At 23.9% G+C, this 19,297-nt stretch overlaps 1 protein-coding gene across 2 annotated transcripts in view; it reads right to left on the bottom strand.

The window, feature by feature from the left end:
* Positions 1-10,679: 10,679 nt before the first annotated feature.
* Positions 10,680-19,297, bottom strand: part of LOC129618566 (lachesin) — a 156,518-nt gene continuing 147,900 nt past the window's right edge. For both annotated transcript variants that reach the window (XM_055533385.1, XM_055533384.1), the window contains exons 9-10: positions 12,374-12,478; positions 10,680-11,149 (exon numbers count right to left, since the gene is read on the bottom strand). In XM_055533385.1, the coding sequence (XP_055389360.1) occupies positions 10,794-11,149; positions 12,374-12,478 (461 nt within the window). In that variant the 3' untranslated portion in view covers positions 10,680-10,793. The remainder of the gene's footprint in view (positions 11,150-12,373; positions 12,479-19,297) is intronic.

The following is a 19,297-nucleotide window of genomic DNA, read 5'->3' as shown; positions in this document are numbered from 1 at the left end:
ATATTTTTAGTAGGAATAATAAAACATGATTTTATTATGATCTGGTTCTGTTAAATTTGTTTCAGAACTGTACAAAATAATTCAAAAAGAGATTTGTGAATTTAGAACATTTAGATTTCACACGTTTTGTATAAAAATAACATTTCTATGTATACTATTATAGCAAAAGATTTTCTGTCCTATAACGGGTCAGATATTATAACGGGTAAAATATTTATAAATATAGATCTGTAACGGGTTTATATTTATGAATATTTTATAGAAAATTAAAGAGAAATTTACTGAGAATTTTAAGGAGAATAAATTACTGTTAACTGTGATAAATTAAATATGATTCGTCTGATTTGTATGCAACAGTACAATTGCAATTTGTATGGATAGATCGTTTTTGGGTAAATGGTTCATCATATATACATATATGGGTAAAAATTGTATAGGTACAATTTTTAAAGGGTAATGAGTAATGAGATCAAAACAGAACGTAATGTAACAAAAAATTATACTTACTAATGAATTGCTTGCGTATCATTGATATTACTATAAGAATACAAATCAGACTTAAGATAGAGGAAATTATTTGGAATTGTAAGGAAATTTTTTTTGTGAAATTAATGTGAGTATATAGTGGTAATATTAAATTGTAAATTTATTTAAAATTCAAATCTATTTCAAAATTATTTTAAATCAATAAATTTCATTTTCACATAATATGGCGTAATAAACTCTATATGGTCTACAATGTATTAAGAAATAATTACTTGTAATAATTACAAAAATTTACTGATTATGTGATAGTGAAATGTTTTTCTAGTAAAACTTATAAAATTCCTATTAATAATTGTAATAGCCCTTTAAGAAAATGTAATTCAATTTTCATCGAAATATTTAAAAATCTGGAAATTTTTAATACACATATTGTGTATGTTACAAATTACGTAAGAACAGAAAATATAATCTTTTAATAAGAAGAAGGAATATTAGTACAAGTTTGTTGGATTTTGAATTTTGAAAATACACATACATACATACATTTACTTATTGAAGCTATTTGCTACTTTTATAACCGTAATTATAATAATGTTAAGTGTTATGTTTATGAATTTTAATATTAACCCTTTTATAAGAGGATATATTTTATAGAGTATGATAGTGTCTAGACGTGTCAAAGTGTTAACTAGAAAAAATTCATTATATAAAATGATTTTCCACATTTTCTTTACCTCGTTTTTCTAAATACATGGTAAAATTTTCATTTTTTACTGTGAGATTATTGGAATTATCAAGGAAAATTTGCCTTACACTTAATGAACATTATTTACCACACAGTATATACAGTATACTAAATGAAATAAAATTTCAATTTTTGATTATACTACCCTAGATTTATCAGTATGTTCAACTCGTATATAATACTCGTATTTTATTATTCAAGTATATCAGTGGGTAAATGTAAGTATATTTATTAGTATCTGTGCAATTGTAGTTATTTCTTATATGAAAATTGGTATATCAAATATATAGAAAATAATTTTAATGTTAAATTGTAAATACTGCGGTAATGTAAAAATTAGTTTTAATGTTGAATTTTAGAAATTTAAAATTAAATTATTTTATAAATGAAAATTTTAATATTCATTTCTTACAAATTGTAATAGTACAATTTTCTCTCTCTCAATGTTAAAAATTTTCATAAATTCCTTTTACTTGTATTTTACTCGTATTCTACAATTTCTTCTTTATTTTGTTATCTTGTTAAATAGAATCCAATTGTATAAAATGAGTGATTTTAAAATTATCGCGATAATGAAATTTTGAGAAATTATCTCAGCGACAAAGAGTTGAAGAGAGAGAAAATGTGGTGCTGGTATTATGATTTATGGGCATATATACAAATACTGTAAAATATTTATTATAATTTTCGATTACATTTAGTTAATCTCTCTCATATATTAAAATTTAATAAAAAATGTTATGATTTCTCCGAATATAATCAAGAACTGAAAAATATCTTGTTATATTTGATAACTTGTATTATGTGTGTATAACGTACAACAATAATAATTGTGGTTATTAAGAGTATTAAGAACAAGAGAATGAGACGTAAAAAAATTTACACAATGCCATAACAGTTGTTATTGATGAAACTAAATTCTATTGTCATAATTGTTGTTCAAATGTTTATTCAAATATTAAGCAACAAATTTTATTATTTAAAAAATTTGGATTTTCTCATATGATAATTGTTATACATAATAATGTACATATATAATAGTCAACAGGTCATTCTTTACATATACCTAAACTGTAAAAATTCGAAATATTTTGCACTTCTTCATTTCAAAATCCTTAAACATATTTACTTACAATATCCTTATTTTACCAAAAATTCTTGAAAATTTTTATATTTTTATCTCATAATTATTATTATTGATTTAAAAATTATTGGGATAAAGGTACCTTACCATGTCTGAGCTTTCAAAATAATTTATAATTAAATATCAGACTGGATAACGACAATAAAAAATAAACAAATAAAATTTCACTCAAATATGCAAAAAGTAAGAACAACATAAAATTTACAAATGTAGTTTGGGTATCTGGGAACACGTTGAGTACTGAACTTCCATTCCTTACAAAATTTTCATGTACCTATATAAAGCTCTATATGCACAGGTAGTACAATTTAAGATAATTTATTTAAGTGTAGTCTTTTTAATCAAGAATTTAAGTTGTATATAGTAAGAGGTTATTAATTGAGATCTTTTAGGATCAAGTTCAATATGAAATTATCATTTACATAATATGTCAAAACTCACTTATCTAACTGATGTTGATACATAGCCTGTAGAGAAATTTTACAAAATATTGGTATTGAATTTATAAAATTATTTACGATTGTTTAATAAAAATCTCTTTGTATACTACAGGAATTTTTAAATGACAAATGAAGATACAAAACAAATTTCTTTAGATTTCAATTTTAAATAGACCTATATATTCCAAATTAGGCTAACATTTTAAAGAATTTTCATTGTAATTTTATACTTGTATATTTAAGTATTTTCTGTGTAAATCTACATACCTAAGTAAATATAGATTGATTTTAATTTCATATTTTTATTGGAAAATACAAAAAATATCCTTATGTTTAATTAAAAACAAAAATTAAGAATAAATAAAATAATGAACTTACATACAAATTTTTCTAATTAAATATTTTGGAATTCTAATTCTATGAATTGAGAAATTTTTATGAAAAAATGTTGAAAATTTTACACGTCAATAATTTCTGTGTTTTATCTCATATGTGTTCATAGCAATTTTCTTTGTAAATATAAAATTTTTTCTTTTATGTTTTGTTTTCAAAGATTTTATTTTAATTTTTAGTATTAACAGAGGGTCATGTACCTGTTTTAATTGATTAATTTGAAATTGTTTCATAACATGTATACTCGGTCGGTTCTTACTTGTTTGGTGCCCTAAATTTCCAAAAATTATGCCCCCATCGCTTTTAATTCAATGAACAATCAACCTTCTCATACAAGATTAAAATTTTTTTAAATTTAGTTTTTTTTTGTTAGGTTTTCAGTGGCGGGTCCTTGTGCTCCGGCAACCATTGCAACTGCTTACTTTGTCTATAATGATTTTTCATTGAACATCCGGCACTGTATATTCAATGAAAAATCATTTTCTTTATTAATTTTAACATGCGAAATTTAAGACGAAACTGTAAACTAAAATATAGATTATAGATTTCAATTAGGGGATTCGTTTCGTTTACAAGTGTTTGAATCAGCTTCCATTATAATTTTAAGACAACACAATCCTTTGTTAAGGGCAATTCAGTTGATTTAATCATTAGGTTTTGATTTTAAATTCAAAAATAAATTTTATAAATTAGTTTTTCTGCACATATTTATGGTGCTGCAAATATTCCAATAAAAAAATAATTACTTTAATTAACTACTTTAATAATTAACTTTAATTGTGAAATTAAAATTTAAAAGTTATTGTATTCTGGTATAGAAGGCAATCTATTCATCTACAAGGTATAAAATTCTAACATTCTAAATTATCACAAAATTGCATACTTTTAGGTGTAATTAGTATAAATAATGTGATGTAAATTTCTTACTATTTACAAGTTTTAACATGTTTTGATTACTTCTTAATGGTTTTACAATTTTACAAATTTGAAATTTTTTTTATTTTTGTACATAAGTAAAAGAATTAATTACATATTTATGTACATAGCTATTATGTACGCAAAATAAATGTGTTTAGAGGTATAAGAAGTTTTGGAAAGAAAAAAAAGTAAAAAATTTATTTTACTTACAAGTATACAAGAAAATTAAAAAAAAATTGAAATTGAAATTAAAAATTCCCCCAAAAGAATTGATCGTCTCAACTCAATTAAAGTTTTGTGTTGTTTAAAATAAATAAAATGTTCGTATTAAATAAATAATGTAAAGTTTTTTACTTACTTACTTAAAAATAAATTCGAGTAGATAAGATAGGGAAAAGGGATGGAAGTGAGGATAGGGAGATTTGATATACGGAGTTGACATTTGTGTTTAGTGTTTCTAAGTAGTAGATACGTTCGTACACAAAGATTTTCTTTTTTCCGTAAGATTTTGCGAATATTTTCTTGGTAAATACAAGTACGTGTACGTCTATACAATATTTAATTTGTTAAAGTTCTCCAGATTATAACCTTAATGAAAATTTGTTTAAGGATTTTAATTTTCGTTTTTTTTTCGTATAATTTGTTTATTAATTTTAAATTATTAAAAAGTTTTTCGGAGAATAAACACTCATTTAAAGATTTTCTCTTAGACTAAAGGTGAAGAGTGAGAAAAATTTTATGATTTATTTTAATTTTTTTAATTATGGAAACTTGTAGACAAAAATTTTTATTGGAGGCAAATTGAGGAAAAAAATTTATTAAGCAAATTTCTCTATTAAAATGAATATGTTAGTTTTAAATTTAAATCCAGTTAAGTTTCTTACAGAATTTAAAAATTTAATTGTTGAATTTCGAACAATAATTATTTAATTGTTGAATTTCGAACAATTTCGTTTTGTAATTCTACATAATGTTGGTGATATTTATGTACGAAGAATATTTTCATAATAAAAAAAGCAAGACTTAATTGTAAATTTTACTTCTTCTTTTACTGAAGAAATTGTTTTAGAATTGAGAATTACCCACTTTTTTACCCACTCGTACATTATTATTTTCTATAAATTAATTTCGCAGAATCCCATTTTAATATAATAAGTTACCTTTGTAATAGTTTAAATTTATTGATAAAACTGAAAATAACAGTATTTTGAAAATTAGGACGCATTACTCTGGATGAACTTTGACAATGGAGTGGTAATATTATAAAACAAATCACTGAATACCTAAGTCAAATGACAAGTTATACCATGATCTATCTCTATTTGTGAGTATTTTCTCATCATTCAATCGATTACTACTCTGCTGTTCTAAAACTCTGTTCTATGACGCATTAGTCGCAGCATGGCCATTCGCTTTTTCATTGGCATTGTCGTCCATTCTATAGCGAAATTAGAACTGTTTTTTGCAGGTTTTAGCAATTCCCACCATTATAAAAAATATTAAACTGTTAACTGTATAATAGTCTCTTTGTATTTTCAGTCATTTTTTCATTTATTTATTATTAATTTAAGAAATTTCTGCAATTACATATATTTTATATAAGAGAGGGTAAGATCATTTACGAACTAAATGAAGAGAATATAAGATGAGCAAAAAATTCAAAACAACGAAGAGTGTATGTGGTACTAGTAACAATATTTCCTTCAAATTATTTAGGTAGCTGATAAGTTTTAAAACTTATTCTAGCGAAATATTTCCAGAAATCGTATAGGCTTTAAATTTTTTAAAAAATATAAAGTGTTTAAATACTTCAATCCTTATTATTTTAAAAATATGATTAAATTATTTTTGAAATTGTATGGTATCCATTCGAAACCATAGCTCCATTAAACTCAAATTGAAATATATAATTCGCGATGTAAGTAATACAAGTAAATTACGAAAATTTTTAAACTTCAACTCAATTCGTTTTGGAATTGTCACTGAGACGGACAGATGTAACTAATCCGACTCAGAATTCGACCCTGATCTAATACATATGTATACTTACATTTATATGTCAGACGTCAATGTCTTGGCGTTGCAATCAGAGTGAAAAATTTAAAAAAGACTACGGTAACTTGTTTGCGTATTGGAATAATTGTTGGCTTCAAAATATTTTGTTCCAATTTGATTTAATAGTTTGCTCTCAATTCCAATAATAAACCCAAACACAGGCCAAAAACAGAAACTTTCGGAATTTGGAAATTTTTACAAAATTAATTTGAAGAGTTCGGCTTTAAAATAAAAGGACAAATTTTTAAGTTTTTTTTTTTTTTTGAATTTTTTATTAATTTTTTTCATTTTTTTTTTTTATTTTATATAATTAATATTCCAGCTTCATTTCTATATAACTATTTTTTTTTTTGTTTTATTTTTAATTTTAATTTTTCAAATTTTTTTTCTTTTAATAATTTTTAATAACTTTTGTGTTTCAATATTCTGGTAACTTTATAATTCATGTATTTAAATTTTTAAATTTATATATTTTTTTTTTTTGTTATTTTTTTTTGTTAATTTACTTAAAATTTAAATATATTATATATAATGTTTTTTTTTTTTATAACCCTGCATTAATGTTTGTCATTATATATGTATGTTTGATTATGTATGTTTTTTATATATTTTTTTTTTTGCTTTATTTTTTTGAGAACATGTACTTAATTATGTATATAAATTAATTTATAATATTTTGTATGTATGTCAGTATAATCTTAATTTTTTAAATACAATATTAACATTTTTTTTTCTCCATTTTTAAAATTAATTGTAGCAAGTTTATTTTGATAATATTTTGTTTTTGTATATTGAATTTTAAATTTTTAACTTTTGTATTTTTTGTTTTGTTTTTTTTTTACAATTTATATTTAAATATTTTTTACATAAATTTTTTTTTGTATAATTAATTTTATATTATGAATAATTTTGTGGTATGCGCGTTGAAATTAAAATTTCTAACTCAAAAACGTACAAAATATCAATATTGAGTTTGAATGGAATTGAATTTAATACGAGTAATAACTTAACAACAATTGCTCTTCTCTTAAAATATTATTTAAGAGAATTTTTGTAATATTGTAATTGAACTTTCTTAAGCTATGTTATTTGAAGTTAAATTATATTTTATAATTTTATATTAAAACCAGATTGTATAATATTCTCATCAAATTCCCTAAATATTTTTAAATGAAAATAAATTACGATTAAACTGAAAAGAGAATAACAATATTTAAAAAACACAATCAACCGCACTGTTTGTACTTGTTGAAAAATTAAATTATTCTACTCTCTCTTCTCATCATTATTATCAGGCTAGACAAAATTTTTTCTTTATTCGGGAAATTTTATTGTATGTAGACGAAAAACAGGAATTTTCACCATGTTTTATTGTTTTAGTAATTCACGCAAAAAATATTCAAGTAAGTCTAAATATTCTAGTCTGTTAAGTAAATTCAAAAATTTTAATATTAAAATATTTCAATACATTAGAATAGAATATGAATTAATTATGTAACATAAAATGAGAGGCAATTTTAATAGGCATATAAATTAAAAGCTCAGGATTAAAAGAGATTAATTATTATCGAATAGCTATTAAAAATATTTTTAGAAAATTTCATTTATTAAGAAAGTAAACTTGGTTTTTATATTTCTCTTTAAAAAAATTTTCTTTAATTCTAATTAAAAATTCATTTAATTGAATTTTTGTATTGTTAATTATTGTGTTTTTGTTTGTGTGAAAAATTATGAGAAAAAAAGTGGGAAATTTTAAGCTTATTGTGAGAATTTTTAAGCGAGAAACAAATGTTACAATTACAACACTGACTTATTCTCATAATACGAGTAATATAAATCCGTTCTCATCACGATATTATTACGTTTTACTCTATAATCAACTCAAATTGTGAGAGAATTGTTAGATTTCAATTTGAAAATGACTCAAATTTTAAACAAAGAGATTAAATGTTCTTAAAATTATTTTTAGTGTTGTACCAGTATTTTTTGTAAAGTTTCAACTAATATAACAGTAGTTAAATTATATTAGTTAAGAGAATTGTGTAAAAATAAATTAAATTAATAAAATTTAAATAAAATTTGAAAAAAAATATTTTGAATAATTTTTAATTTTAAAAAAATTTTTTAATATTTTTTTCTTTCTTTTTTATTTCTTCATATTTAATTTACAATTTAATGTTAATTTTTAATTTCTTTTTTTCTTTTTCTTTGTGTTTTCAACTTTAATATCAGAAAATTTAATAACTATAACATATTATTATGTATTTAAAGTGTGTTGCATAAATATCATTATATAATTATGTATGTAATAATATAAATATATAATAATAATAATTTTTTAATTACAATTACATTTTGTTGCTTAATAATTTTCTTATATTAGAATACAAGACTATACACACATTTTTATATTATTTTATATTATTTTTTTTTATATATATATATACAGATATGTATGTAATTGGGATTTGTAACTTAATATATAATTATATCATAATTTACTTATATATATATATGTAAGTATATTATATAGATTACAATAATCTGTTTTTTCCTTGTTTTTAAAGCAGAGGGTGCAAAATATCGTAGAAATAAAATTATTAGCCAAAGATTTTAAAACAAAAATTCCTTACCTCTTAATTAAAATGTCGGATAGAACAGAATTAGAAAAATTTAACACTACTTTGCAATTGAACAAATTGAACAGATTTATAAGCTTTTATAAAAATCATTAATAATTGATTTTGTGCTTTAAAAATGAGTACAATTTCTTATTTTTCCGTTCCTTGCAAAGAACAAATAAATCAATTGTCGTAAAATGTAGTTATGGATACCAGGAATTGTATCAGACGTCAAATTTTAAGCGAAACTAAAGCAGAATAGGATCAGTTGCTATATTACCTAAATAATTTAACCAGCTCACGAATATATTACCAAGCCTATTTAAATTAAACGAAAAGAAAGAAAAATGCTAGAGGTAAATTTCAAGAAAATAGAAAAAATAATCTTGGACCTGAAGAAACACGAATCCTGTACCCAAGTTTCGGAAAAACCATATTGTATACCATATGGGTTCCGTTTAATATTGTAGTTTCAACTATTAGCATATTAGAAATTTAATCAACTTTCTTACATTCGTATTGCAATGCAAAGACATGCACATTCATACTGAAAATTTTAACAATATTTTAAAATAAAATTGCCAAATCTTATTTTATCGTATATAGAATTTTGCAATTATCATTTAAAAAATTTTCATTATTTTGTATGTAACTTGGTGGCAATATTTTGCTTTGAAAAAGAGAGCTATTTTTATTTTAGTAAATTAACCTATTCAAATATAAACATCCTAATATAATGTTATGGACTTTTGAATAGCCTCAAGAGGCTTACAAGGCTATGTAAGTGAGAATATCAGACACCTGCGTAAATCAACAATGTTTTATGAGAGCGAAACCATGATTAGAATATAAATCAGAGATAAATAAGCTGCAAGTGTTCAGTAACAAATGCCTTCGAATTATAACCAGGATATTCTGGCCAAATAAAATTTCAAATGATGTGCTGCGGTCTCCGTGCAACCAACAGCCGATAGAAATACAAATAAAGATAAAAAAGTATAAATGGCCGAACAACATATTCACAAGTCCGAAGCATCTAATAGCAAGGCAAGCAATGAAATGGAACCCCCAGGGAACCAAAAAGGTCTGGTATACTAAAAAATACATGGAGAAGGACAGTCGTTAACGAAATATCCATTCAAAGAAAAACATAGCCCAGAACAGGGAGTCCTAATAAGGAGTTCGCAAAGGGGGAAGGGTAGTGGGGTAAAGAAGAGAGTTTTAGACATATACTTTGTAATATCACACTCTATCATCATTCAAGAAATTTTTGTGCTTACATTTCTGTATTTTCATTTCCTTTTCTTTCCGGTGCAACAAATCTTGTACCGCAAATTTGAAATCTACGGTTGATGTTCGGAACTTATTGTTATTTAGTTGGAAAATTTGGTCAAATATTATTCAATTGCAAATTATCCAATTCAAAATAATTTTAATTTGTGATATTGAATTTAAAATTTTTATATTTAAAATGTAAGAAAATTAAGAAGCCTCCCATGCCCCCCCCGTCATTGCCATTATGACTATTTAAGTGAAATTATTTTATAAAATATTTATTAGGCATTTTATAACTTTTTTAAAAATATAATATAGTTGTTTGTAATTTTAACATTTATACACAAGTGTAAATTGATTATGATGCATTCCTTTTTCTTCTTTTAATCCTTTTTTAATTTTTATTTTTTTTTATTATTAAATTATTTTTGGTAATTTCAATATTATGGTTTTCAATGATTCCAAAAATTTGATATTTTTTTCTTTTAAATTTTAGTTTTAATTTTTTTCTTTTTTTTTTTAAATAATTTTATTTTATACATAATTATTTTTTTTTTATATAATACAAAGTCATAATTATTTTTTTATGCGTGTTATTAATTATTATTAATATTATATACTTTATAAATTATTCATAGATATTTATATATTTTATAATATACAGTACATATTATGTTATATATATATATATATATATATATATGTATATAAAATATTTATAAATAGCAAATTGAAATTATAATACGACTTAATGCACTCAAAATATAAAGCCATTCTATAAATTTTAAATTAATTTTTAAATTTGATTGATTTTGATCATGATGATTATGATGATGATGATTATAATATTGATAATATAAATATTTTTTAATAAATATACTATCACTACAACTACGACTATTACCATTATTATCGTGATCTATACCATTATTATTATTATTACCACTACCATGTAATGATGTTGATGATGATGCCGGCCAACCAATACCATTTTGTGTTTTATCGAAATTATTATTTGATTTTTGTCCATTAACATTACCAAAATCATTTAATACAGATTGATATTTTGTATCTACATATATAAAATTTTATTTAATTTTGTATTAAAGAGAGAAAAAGAGAGAAAAAGAGAATAAAATAATTAAATGTTATCAATTAATAATAATTATTTGCATGTTAAAGTCTTGTGATAAATTTTAAGGTTAATGTCACAGAATTGGTGAATAATATGAGGTGAATATTGTAATGATGTTTAAAATTCATGAACTATTTTGTTAAAATTTTTTCATACTGCATATCGCGCAGGATATTAGGAGAGACTACATTATTTTTGCATATATAATTTGACCTATAAGTTCACTGTCATGTTCGCGTCAATAACTCTTTAACACTCAAAAATTTATTGTAGTCGCATTAGAAAGATTATCATAATTAAATATTTTTGTTGGATTCTTTTATTGGAATCAAATAGGTCAAAGTAAATCGACCTATAATTTAAATTAAAATATTTATTTACTAAAATTATTTTATAATTTATCATTTATTGATAAAATATTTTATTAATGGAAATTTTTTTTTTGCAAAATTATTTACTGAAATGATAATAAATATTCAGTGAAAATAATTACACTGAAAAAAGTGAGCTGGAATTTGATGCAATAATCCAAAATGTATCAATTGATTTTCAATTCTTAATTATAAAAAATAATTTTTGTTGAAATTTTGAAAATATAAATTTTTCCTTTTCCAAATTTTCTAAAATCAGTAATTTTTATCCCAAAATTTGACATACTAGTGTTGGTGTATTGGGAAAAGAACGCAAGAATCCTGGTACTTCAATGTGTTGTCTTCATTTACGTGTACCTATCATTTAACTGTACCATGATGAATAACAAAATTTTCAACGAAATTTAATTAGGTGGTACTTAAAATTTTATATTAAATTCAACTTATATTCATTTGTTCCTGTTCATACAACTAAATCTTATGAGTTGTATGAGCTACATCATATTATTTACAGTAAAATATATTTTGGTTTTGGATAGTTAATCACGTAAAAGTGAGTAAATCATCTGAATATGCCAAAGGAAATACGATTTGGAAAATTTTTAACTCGCCCCTAAAAGTATGCATATCTTTACTAATAGTAGTAGAATTATTAAAATAATCTTATTTCCCGAACTCTTACAAGAATTTTATATTTATATGATTAAATGTGTTATTGAAAAATAATATAAACTTTTATATTTCGTTATCCTAGAAGTATATAAGTGCTGAATTATTTTATTATACTTACTTTTATCATTTGGATTATATATAAATTTTGGTTGATATGGATTATTTGGATTTTCATTCCAATCAGTGGTTGTAAAGCCTTGAGGTGTTGTTGGTGGAGTTGATACTGAAATACCAATAGAAAAATAGAAAATTTTTTATTTTTTTATATTTTTATTTTATTTTAAAATTAACTGTTATTTTAATAATCAGCTTTAATCAAGTATATTTGGTTTCTGTTTTTGAACTAATTGTAAATGTAATCGCAAATTACATACTTAAATAATTTAGAAATTCTGTGAAGATTTAAAAATTATTAAGCCAAAAACTGCATTTAGAAATTTTCCAAATTATTATTTCAATTTCATATATCCTTTAAGCTATAATTGTTTAATAAAGGAACCTATAAAATGTTTTGGTATTTTTAAGAAATTTACAATTTTCATTCAATTGTGTACAATATTTAAATTTAAGTCCTATATTATGGTAATATACATACATACAACTGCCAGCTAAATATTATGTAAAATAATTTTAAAAACTCTCTATAAATTCCCTGTATATAACAGTATTAATAACCATTATATTAACATATGATATGAACCTTGATTATTTTAAACACATTACCTAATATTAAATTGAATTAATATACGAAAAAAAAAAAAGAAAAAAGGCAAATTATAATATGATTGAATAAATAAAATAATAATTTTTTTTCCAATGAATTATTATGGAAATGCAACAGGTGAAAAAATATATATACCCATCCAAATGATGGACAAACTGTGTGTAGAACGTAAAAATTTTATAAATTGTACAAATACGTACATATGTGCGTGTATATAATTCAATTTTTCTCATATAATTTATTTTTAGCATATCCTTTTAGCTGGTATGTGTACACAACAGACTTTCATATACATATACGTATATATTATTATAATAGTATCATAACAGTATAATATCATTACATTTATTATTACGTCTCCTAAAATAATAAATACAAAAAAAAATAAAATGTCCCTTTAGGGTAAACAATGGTAAAAATTCACTAATGTTATACCCACACGTATGTATGTATGTGTATATATAAAAAACAAAAAATTTTGCAACTTGTCAGTCGAGCGTAAATTATTACATGTGTACATATATATAATAATGTACAAATATAAAAATAATCAATTTTTGTTTCCTATATTATTTCAGTTTTATAATTTAAAAAAAAAAATTAAAAAATAAAAACAAAAAAATTCATTTTAATTTTTCTCCTGATTTTACATATTTTATGTAAATTATGTGCATGTAAATATTACATACGAAATGTGTATGTTCTCCATTTTTATACCCTACTCTTTCGCAAGTCGAGTAATGTGAATGACAGTATTGTTAAATAAATAATAAAAGAATCTCATATTAAGTTATGAGATTCTCATTTTAGTTATTTCTCTCTCTTCTCTCATAATTTTGATTAATGAACGCTATGAAACTACAAATGCAAGCTGCAACTTCAAACTCAATTTTATTTTTGTTTTTTAATTTTACTGTTGCTGCTTGTAATATATTTTATTCATGACAGTGAAAAGTTTACTTTTTTTTGTGTACTTTTTAAACATGGAGCAAAATGTTTATAACATAAATTTTGTTGTTGTTTCTGTGACTTTATTATATAATATTTTGTAAAAGGTTCAAGCCCAAATTTCTTGATACGGATTTCAATTGGAGATATTACGGCTTATAATTCAATTCGATTAAAATATGAATTTCGAGAGCAGCTTTTTTTAAAATTCTCATGAACTCAAACTCACTCGGATAAATATTAATAGCACCGGATGATGGAGAATTAAATAGAATATCTTATAAAATTAAAAATTTAAATAAAAAAATTTAAATTTCAAATTTGTAACTTTGAAATTCTCTTTCTGTTGGAAATGTAAAATTTAGACCCATTAATTTGTAATACCCAAAATAGAGCAGTAATAGAGTATAATAGTGTATAAAAATAGAGTATAAATAGAGTAATACCCAAAATATCAAATAAGAGTGTAGACTAATTACAACCAAGATTCATATGGCAATTTCAAAGTTGAATACATAGATCGCCTTTGAATATTTCATTAATATTTTCGGTTCTGTAATATATAGGCCAGTAGGGTATAAACTTGTCGACAAATAAAGTATTTTGATTTCCTGATATTTGTTTGTTTTTCATTTTGTATATTATATGATGACGTGATTTTACCTTTAAAAATTCATTTGAATATTTTTTGCCTTTTGGGAAAAATATTTATGCGTTTCTTTTTTTCGCTCAACATTTTGTACTGTAATCTTTTTTGTTTCTTTTTTGTGTTTATTCCAAAAATAACTCAAAAAAAAAAAAAAAATTATAAAACGTGCAAAAAATTATTCAGTTATTTTGCTTTCTCATTTTCAGTTTTTGCTCTTTTTCGCGTTCGCATTTTTGTAAAATCAAGTTATCAACTGTCAAATAAAATGACACAAAATAAATTAAATATAATATGCTGCATTTTCGAAGTCTGTTTATTACCGACCGTATTGTGTAAACAATAGGTAGGTTATGTGATGGCAACAAATTTTGCATATCGAGTTTTCGGTGGGAACGTACTTCTCCATAGTAGGGAAGTGTAAATAAACTATTTTTAGCAACCTGTCGGTCTGTCGGTCTGTCGGTCTGTCGGTCTGTCAGTCTGTCGGTCTGTCGGTCTGTCCGTCTGTCGGTCTGTGTGTGCACGCGTGTATCTCAAGTTCGGCTGAACCGATTTTGATGAAATTTTATATGTAAGTTTGTTTCCACCATGGCACGGATCGATCAACTTTTGGTATATATCAGGCCTCGGGAACTGCACTTTTTAGCGGGCCTGTTTTACATTTTTGAACATTTTGAAGAAAGTATTCAACCGATTTACTTGAAATTTTATATATAAGCTCAGCTCGACCGTCCGCAAAAATTCGTATGTTTTGGAAGAAATCAGGCATCAGCAACTGGGCGTTTACTACGGGCCAAATATACACTTTTGTGTATATAAAGAGAAATAATCAACCGATTTCATTGAAATTTAATATATGAATTCCTCATATTAAAGCAATGAACATATAACTTTTTTGGAAAGACCAGGGCTCGAAAACTGATTTGCGGGCCGATTTTACATTTTTCACCATATCCACAGAACAAATTGATGGAATTTCTTGAAATTTGATATTTGAGTTCTGGTTGCTACCGAAACTAACTGGCGAGCATTTCAGGGAATTCGGGTAGCACAAAGCGAAACTCTACTAAGAGCCAAATTTACATTTTTCTAAGTATGTTAACTATAAGCTCACTAATGTCCTAAAAATTGGAAAGAAGTATTTAACAGACATTTTTATAATATTCTGTAACACTTTCATTTAACTAGACAATACACAATGCGGTCGGTTATGTGCTGACCACATCAGATTTTTTTTTGTTTGTTTTGTAGCGCACGTATAATATGAATTCAATAGGTACACTAAAATTTTACAAATTTGAAAAACTCAAATGTCGTAAATGACCCTATAATACAAGGTATTTGTTACTATTATAAATTTATACGTAAATGTGTATATGAAATGTGTATGTGTCGTATGGGAATAGGACATGACGTTATGTCTACAATATTAGTTTTTATTTCTTTTATAATATTAAAGGTAACTGAAGAGTTTAATGCACTATTTGATATTTTTGTATTAAATTTGACAATGACAAATTCAATTGTCAGTTGAATATTAATTTTCTATATTTTTGGAATTCATATTTTTTTTTTTGGCATACGCAATGTTTATGCAAATGATGACATAAAATCAAAATTTAAAATAAAAAATATTTAAAAGGGTTAATAGTCATAATATATTTTGTGATATTTAGTAAGGAACTATGTATAACTGTTATAATATACAAGAAGAGCTTGTATATAGAACAATTGTAAGAAAAATTCCTTTATATGCATTGCATTTTTTGCCTACGCGTAATTGTTATAATCACATACGAAATTACGGCAAAACAGAGACATTTACATAAAAACTTCTGCCTGAAGAGATATGCATATATGCGTGTATAACAGTATTCAACAAACTAAAATGTGTTTGGAAATATTTTATAGAACAAATCGTTTCTCGAACATTTTTCAAAATAAAATTCATTTAAACTTCTGGCTCTTCTTCAAATATTTATGAGATTAGGACCAATATTAAAAATTTGCAATATTCCAGCGTTTACTACCTAAAATTCCACAACCTATTACATTTTACCCTGCTAAACAATTGAATATGATTATTGTAGACTTTACAAACATAATTTCACAAACAGGATGCTGAAATTATTGCAAAAATAAGTACTAAAATTCTTCAAGTGTAAAAAGGCCGAAATATGCGAGTATATATTCGTTTAAAGAGGTCAAATATTGTAAATATTTAAAGATTGAACAAAATGTATATCAGAAAAGGATGTTAATTGTCTCTCTACAGTTAAGGTGATTAAGTAGTTAAAGTGATTTTGCTCCTCATCGTGGATTCAAAATTTGATTTTCTTTGTAAGCAAATAATTGAAGAAATCTTCTTCCAATAGAGTAAAAAATAATATTAAAGAATAAAAATATAATATTAAAATGGCCTTTAAATTCCTCCATTGTGGTATTTTCGTATAGTCATTTGTTTCGACTACATTATCACTCATAGAATAACCCTGTAAAAAGAAATTATTAGAGTATATTTTTAAGAGTACATTTGTTCTAAAAAGACATAAGATAATTCATCTGAAATCTGGAATACAACAAACAATTACCATTAAATTGTAATTGATATCTATAACTCTATACAATTTTAAATTAATCTTCCACTATTATAGTTCTTAATTTGTAACAGAATTCAGAATGAAAGACTTAGAGTTCAATTATAGTACACTTTACACCAATTATTATTATTGTGCACAGATTTTATGTGTTTTTTTGGGTCAAAAGCAAAAAAAAATTTATTCAATTAAAATTTCAATATGCCAATTTCTTGTTAAAAAATAATTAAAATTCAATATACAGATGCACTTGCTGAAATCTTGAAGAAGAAGTCAATTACCTTATATTCTCAATATTATTACAAATGTGTGTATATATTAATTGCATATAAATACCTTGGTATATATAGGTTAACCAATATATATTTCAAGGATATCTATTATATTCAAGTAAATTATTTACGCGTTAAACATTAATTTAATTCCCTAAACTCAAAATCAAATACCTACAATCAATTCATATAAATTAGAATCAAAAGTCAACTTCACATAGAAAAGAATTTGATATTGTTGAAATTCAAAAGATTTTTATATATATAGCAATATTGTCTGTATATAGGAAAGATTTATTGGACTATATTATAAAAGTCTATAATTAAATTGCCAATATAACCTTTTAGAGTCATAAAGTTTTCAAAATAATGAAAATGATATTCGAATATTGAAAATAAAAGACACCAAATATTTTACACATATTTGCTTTTATATATATAGATAAAACTTAATTTCAATGAATGGTGGAGCATATTGAATAGCTATGAATGCTTTGATTGACAAAGTATGCAATACACCTATATATTATATACAAATTTTAAGGATTACAATTAAAATGAAATTTGTGATTCATTTGTAAAGTTTATACAGGGGGTACTAGGTTTTAAAATTCACTGTTCTATAGCATAGCATAAATACCCCCATATGAGCAGGAAACTGTATCACATCCCCCCATATGAGCAGGAAGCTATCCTGTATCAGATAGACGCGTTATTAAATATGATTTGAAAAGCTCAAAATAAACTCTACAACTAGGTTAAAGATTTATTTGGAATATTTACAATTGAACCGGTTCTGAGGGTATAATGGAGCCTAAAATCGACCTTGATTGATTTCTAGTTTTACTATATATTGATTTTATATTTTATTTAAAATTGTTTGGTATAACTTCGATCCTGTATCATATAAACGCATTATGAAATATGATTCGGAAAGCCCAGATAAAGGTCTTTCTCATTAACATCAACATTATTTTATAAATATTTCAGAATTCGGAATCAAACGACTTTAAGGTACACAAAAAAAACATTCGCAATTCTTTATTTTATTTAATAATTCCCAAACCATAACAGATAACAAGGTTGTTAAATGTGCCAAATTTAAATGAAGCTCCAGTACTACGTCATTCTGTATTCCGGAAAGTTTCATATTCATAAAAGAGTTCATCTGTCCCTTAAAAATTTTCCTATCATATTTATCTGCATATACCGGGATCATGTGTCTATCTGAAACAGAAATAGAGTTATACCAAAAATTTCAAAAAATAAAAACACGGCTGAGTTGAAACTATAACTTCAACCCCTTATAATCGAAACGTATTGAGCTGTAAATATTGCTTCCATGCAAAAAAATTTCACCTAGGCATGAGAGTTGTCATACAAAATTGTATAATATAGCAGGCAGTTCACTTCGAAACGAGATACCTTATAAATGTATGTACTGAACAATGTAAAGTTCTAATAATATTAGAGTACCAAATATATAAAACCTTCATATTACAAAACCTATTCAATAATTCAATTACGACATCAAAAGGGTTAGGATGTCATGGCAAATATGTATATACAATAAAAAGGTATTCAATAAAATGTTTTGTATACAATTTCTAATATTCTTTTTACATACACACAAATGCATTTACAATATATATAAATTTTATTAAAAGCAAAAAAAAAAATTGGAATTTTATGCCATTTACAAAATTTTGTTTTTTTTCCTTGTATATAAAAAGGCTTAAAATTTCAATTTATTGAAAAGTGATGTGTTTTAGTTGTGTAAATTGGCAATTAGAAATTGAACATTTCATTGCACCAATTCTGTTATATACCAATCCTTAAACTACGTATAAGT

This window comes from Condylostylus longicornis, unplaced genomic scaffold, assembly GCF_029603195.1.
Source record: "Condylostylus longicornis isolate FDR11 unplaced genomic scaffold, ASM2960319v2 ptg000009l, whole genome shotgun sequence".
In the NCBI taxonomy this organism is placed as follows: Eukaryota; Metazoa; Arthropoda; class Insecta; order Diptera; family Dolichopodidae; genus Condylostylus; species Condylostylus longicornis.
The sequence above is the reverse complement of the archived record's forward strand: the minus strand, read 5'-3'. Positions and strand labels throughout refer to the sequence as shown.